A 5,260-nucleotide genomic window follows, 5' to 3' on the forward strand; every position below is an offset into this window, starting at 1 on the left:
TACCAGTTTAAGGAATCAACCAATTTGTTTCAGTCAGTTTGAGTCCCTGTTCTAAAACTTAAAAACAAGTTACCTTTCTGTAATACAAGAGCTTCCTATCATGTCTATATCTGTTATGAAGTGAAGGAGACTTAGGTGAAGAGTTTTTATTTATCGCAACTGCTATATCAACTGCCTAAGACATCATGGTAGTCTGGGAGATGTTCACGCAAAAGGTCATTGCCTTAGCTGACTTAAAATTGCCCCATCCAATGGTACATGTCAATCCTTAGTGAAGCCTTCAAGAAAACCAGTGAAAAAATGGGTTAAAGGAGGCCAATGCAGCATTTGCATTTAGAGCTATCAACTCAGGAATTCTCTCAATTGTTAAATATTGCAGAAAAGTTATTTTTCTTTTTCAAAATCCAGTGACATCAACACTCCTTACTCCAGATCTGGCATTTTTTTCATCATCAATGTCTTGTGAATCATCATTTACTCTACCTATTCTGGTAGATCTATATCCTCATCGCCACCCATGTTGTTCAAAATCTCAGAGAAATATCAAAATTTCATGTCTTCATCTGAATTATATTAACAGTCTTTTCAATTATTGAAGTCCACACTAAGCCAATTAAGCTGTGTCCTTTCTGTTCTTAACCTTTGCCATGACTGGCCAGATTCTCCTTTTTCATAAAAACATAAAATGTATCTGTCCATTGTTTTATGCTTGGAATCATTTGGATCAAGATAGTTAAAAATATCAATTTCATTTAAATGTTTAAAATGATCACTTCCTCTAAAACAACTGAAAGTAAGTTTGGATTTTTCAAAATTTACTTTACTGTCTTTACTATTTTTTTTAATTTATTTTTTCAAATACATTTGTCTCTGCCTCCCCCCCCCCCCCCCCCATCACTTTCCCTATGTTCAACACAAATCTAATGAAGACATACCCACTTTGATCACACCACTTTGTGGAAGCAGGCTGCATCATGACCCAGGAAAGGGGACAGATGAATGGTTGGGGGACCTCTCCAGTGGCAGCTGCTGGGAAGTGGACTTCTCTCCGGTGGCAACTTTGGCATTTATTCCCCCACATGACCTCTTCTCACTTCTATCATGCAATGGTGGCAGCAGTGGGCACAACCTGGGTACCCAGAATATACCTTGTAAAAGCTACACTACCCTTCTCCCAGGACCAAACTGGAATAATTACTAAATTAAAGAAAAATTATCATGAATAACCAACTGAACACTAGCTGGAGAGAAATCTTATAACCAAGGACATACAGAAGAAACCACTTCACTACAACAAGACAGGTAGGGAGTGATAAGGAGGCAAGGGAGAGCTGGCTGAGCTCCCAAAGGTGGAAGCCGAAGTTTTGAAGGATATTTCAGTGGCTGGTGGGGGTTCATCCTAAAAACTGTAGGGTCTAAACCTCAAGCTGGGTTCCTCAACATAGAGTGCCAGATCCAGGAATGGAAGCCAAATACCACCCACCTATGAAAAATGGCAGAGTTTTTGTCTCCCAGGAAGATACAGCTAGAGATGCAGACAGCCCCTTAAAAGGCCAACACACAAAGTTTCATTTGCAACCACTTAATTTTGGGCCCCTGCAGAGGGAGGGCAGAGTGGACTAGAGATGCATGGGGAGACACTGGGGTAGGTGGCTAGGGAAGAGATCTGAAGGGTCAACTGCCAGCATCCCTATGCTGAGTCATTCCCATACTGCAGAAGAAGCCACCTCTCCCAGACAGACCATTCCATTCCAAGTAGCATCAGCCTGAGGGGAAGCAAGAGCCCCACCCACGAGAATCCCTCTTACCTCAACCTATAGAGCTTAAGACAGGCTGCTGAGTACAGCTGAAGGCTATATTAGTGATAAAAGTGGAGGTGGAACTCATGGAGCTTTGAGACTTTAGCTGTCCCTCCCTGGGTCTGGTGCTGGTAAAAGTCAGCCTTAATGTGCAGCCTAGTTCTTTATGCACAACCCAGACTCAGCAGAGGGAACCACAAGCTGTGCATCACTGATGGCTACAAACAGATTGGAGCCAGTCACAGAGAGCGTCTGACAAAGGTCTGCACCAGAGTCTTTGCAGATCTACTTAATACATGGAAACAAATACATAAGAGTAGCCAAAATGGGAAGACAAAGAAACAGGCCCCAAATGGAAGAACAAGAAAATCTTCCAGAAAAAGAACTAAATGAAAGGGAGACAAACAATTTATCAGATATGAAGTTTAGAGAAATGATTATGAGGATACTAAACAGCATGAAAAAGACATAGAACCCATAAAAAAGAACCAGTGAGAAATAAAGAATGCAATACCTGAAATAAATAATACACTGGAAGGAATAAACAGTATGTTAGATGAAGCAGAGGATCAAATCGGCAATTTGGAAGACAAGGTAGAAAAAACACCCAAGCAGAGCAGCCAAAAGAATTTTTTTCAAAAAATGAGAAGAATGTAAGAAATCTTTGGGAAAACACGAAGTGTAACAAATCCACATCATGGAAGTACCAGGAGAAGAAGAGGATGAACAAGGAATCGAGAACCTATTTGAAGAAATAATGACTGAAAACATCCCTAATCTGGGGAAGGAAAAAGACACACAAGTCCAAGAAGTGCAGAGAGTCCCAAACAAGATGGACCTAAAGAGGCCTACACCAAGACATATCATAATTAAAGTGACAACTCTTAAAGACAAGGAAAGAGTCCTAAAAGCCAAAGAGAAAATCAGTTACCTGCAAGGGAGCATCAATTAGACTGTCATCTGATTTCTCAACACAACATTTCAGGCCAGAAGAGATTGGCAGAAAATATTCAAGGTTTTGAAAAGCAAGAACCAACAACCAAGACTACTTTATCCAGCAAGACTATCATTTAAAATGGAAGGAGAAATAAAGAGCTTCCCAGACAAGAAAAAGCTAAAAGAGTTTGTTAATACCAAACCACTATGGCAACAAATGTTAAATGGCTTGCTTTAAGAACATGAAGAAAACTAAAAACAGATGAAAATAATTTAAATATAAAAATGGCAATAAATATGTATCTATCAATAATCACCTTAAATGTAAATGACTTATATGCTACAACCAAAAGACATAGGATAACTGAATGGATAAGAAAACAAGACCGATATAGATGCTGTCTCCAAGAGACCCACTTCAAGTTGATATATATACACAGACTAAAAGTAAAAGGATGGAAAAAGATATTACATGCAGATGGAATAGAAAAAGAAAACTGGGGTAACAATACTTATATCTGATAAAATGGACTTTAAAACAAGGCTATAGTAAGAGACAGACACTACATAATGACAAAGGAAACTATCGAACAAGAGGATATAACCCTAGTAAACATTTATACACCTAACATAGGAGATCCTCAGTATGATTAACAGAAATACAGTCATAGTGGGGGATTTTAACACCTCATTGACTGCAAGACCCAAAATCAACAAGTAGAGAGCAGCCTCAAAAGACAAACTACATCAAATGGATTTAATTGATATCTTTAGATCATTTCACCTCAAAGGAGCAGAATAAACATAATTTTCAAGTGCACATGGAATGTTTTTGAGGATAGACCACATCTTAGGACAGAAAACTAGATTCAATAAATTTAAGAATATTGAGAGCTAGTGCCTGGAGGGCAGCAGCGGCAGCAACGGCGAGTGGTTCCGTGTGGCCTAGAAAAATCCTGCAAAAATGTCTCTATACCCATCTCTCGAGGACCTGAAGGTAGACAAAGTAATTCAGGCTCAGAGTGCCTTTTCTGCAAACCCTGCCAACCCAGCAATTTTGTCTGAAGCGTCTGCTCCCATCTCTCAAGATGGAAATCTCTATCCTAAATTGTATCCGGAGCTTTTTCAGTACATGGGCCTGAGTTTGAATGAAGAAGAAATACATGCAAATATGGGCATGGTCCCTGGAGCACCAACTCAGGGGCAGTTGGTAGCAAGACCTTCTAGTATGAACTATATGGTGGCTCCTGTAACTGGTAATGATGTTGGAATTCGTAGAGCAGAAATTAAGCAAGGGATTCGCGAAGTCATTTTGTGTAAGGATCAAGATGGAAAAATTGGGCTGAGGCTTAAATCAGTAGATAATGGTATATTTGTTCAGCTAGTTCAGGCAAATTCTCCAGCCTCATTGGTTGGTCTGAGATTTGGGGACCAAGTACTCCAGATCAACGGGGAAAACTGTGCAGGCTGGAGCTCTGATAAAGCACACAAGGTGCTCAAACAGGCTTTTGGAGAGAAGATCACTATGACTATTCGTGACAGGCCCTTTGAATGCACAATTACTATGCATAAGGATAGTACTGGACATGTTGGTTTTATATTTAAAAATGGAAAAATAACATCCATAGTAAAAGACAGTTCTGCAACCAGAAATGGTCTTCTCACAGAACATAACATCTGTGAAATTAATGGACAGAATGTCATTGGATTGAAGGACTCTCAAATTGCAGACATATTGTCAACCTCTGGGACTGTAGTAACTATTACAATTATGCCTGCTTTTATCTTTGAACATATTATTAAACGGATGGCACCAAGCATCATGAAAAGTCTGATGGACCACACCATTCCTGAGGTTTAGAAGTCATGTCACAACAGAAACTTCGCCGAACTTTTCCAGTTTACTTCCTTGGCAACTTAACTTTGTATTCTGCACATGAAGCTTTCTAGGAGCCAGAGAGCATATGCTGCATGACGCCCTTTCTATCTGACGTGGCTGGGAACCTTAACTGTTTGATCTGATACCTTGTTCGGACTTCGGAATAGTTGTAGCCTTATCCTGGTTTTATGGATGTGTAACTTTGGAAAGATTTACTGATTTTCATAGATTAGTATCTATGCTGGAAACCTGATGCTTTTATAAGCCATGATGATTAGAATGACTGATGCAGGCTTCAGCTTTGTGTTAGAACCAGTCAACTTTATTCTAGAGATCAAGTAGTGCTGTTCATACTTCTCTAGTTCTTTGGTATCTTTGCATTTTTACTGTTACCGTAGTACATTTAGAATGATTACTTTTGATGGTTTTTTTATTTTTTGGTTTTGTGTATGTGTGGGTGTAGTGCGTGTCTGCAAAACACCAATTAAATAACACTGGTTTCATTCCATGTAAGCATTATACAGTGTATGTAGGTTGCAAAAGATAGTATTATCATTACATTTTTAACTACCTTCACTTAATATGCTTGAACTGTCGCCTTAACTATGTTAAGCATCTAGAATAAAAGCCAAAATAATAACTATTG

General features: G+C 39.1%; 2 protein-coding genes across 2 annotated transcripts; one reads left to right on the plus strand and one right to left on the minus strand.

Moving 5' to 3' along the window:
* Positions 1-483: 483 nt before the first annotated feature.
* LOC129077793 (prostaglandin E synthase 3-like) lies at positions 484-973 on the minus strand. The gene is made up of 3 exons (XM_054582352.1): positions 912-973; positions 604-841; positions 484-531 (listed from the first exon to the last, which is right to left on the minus strand). The coding sequence occupies exons 1-3, from the start codon at positions 971-973 to the stop codon at positions 484-486; spliced, it is 348 nt and encodes a 115-aa protein (XP_054438327.1).
* Positions 974-3,630: 2,657 nt separating this feature from the next.
* On the plus strand, positions 3,631-4,855 carry LOC129077764 (syntenin-1-like). The gene has a single exon (XM_054582295.1). It carries the CDS (start codon positions 3,700-3,702, stop codon positions 4,594-4,596), a length of 897 nt encoding a protein of 298 aa, XP_054438270.1. The 5' UTR covers positions 3,631-3,699; the 3' UTR covers positions 4,597-4,855.
* Positions 4,856-5,260: the final 405 nt, after the last annotated feature.

Source organism: Pteronotus mesoamericanus, unplaced genomic scaffold, assembly GCF_021234165.1.
Source record: "Pteronotus mesoamericanus isolate MK-2021 breed Mesoamerican mustached bat unplaced genomic scaffold, CSHL_Meso_final contig_69, whole genome shotgun sequence".
NCBI classification, from domain to species: domain Eukaryota; kingdom Metazoa; phylum Chordata; class Mammalia; order Chiroptera; family Mormoopidae; genus Pteronotus; species Pteronotus mesoamericanus.

Excerpts from the sequence above, each read along its gene's own strand:
- LOC129077764 (XM_054582295.1), top strand. The coding sequence starts at position 3,700 with ATGTCTCTATACCCATCTCTCGAGGACCTGAAGGTAGACAAAGTAATT.
- LOC129077793 (XM_054582352.1), bottom strand. The coding sequence starts at position 973 with ATGCAGCCTGCTTCCACAAAGTGGTGTGATCAAAGTGGGTATGTCTTC. Across the intron at positions 842-911 it reads GTCTTCATTAGATTTGTGTT|AAAAAATAGTAAAGACAGTA; the intron begins GAACATAGGGAA and ends AAAATAAATTAA. Across the intron at positions 532-603 it reads CACAGCTTAATTGGCTTAGT|ATTTTGAACAACATGGGTGG; the intron begins GTGGACTTCAAT and ends TATTTCTCTGAG.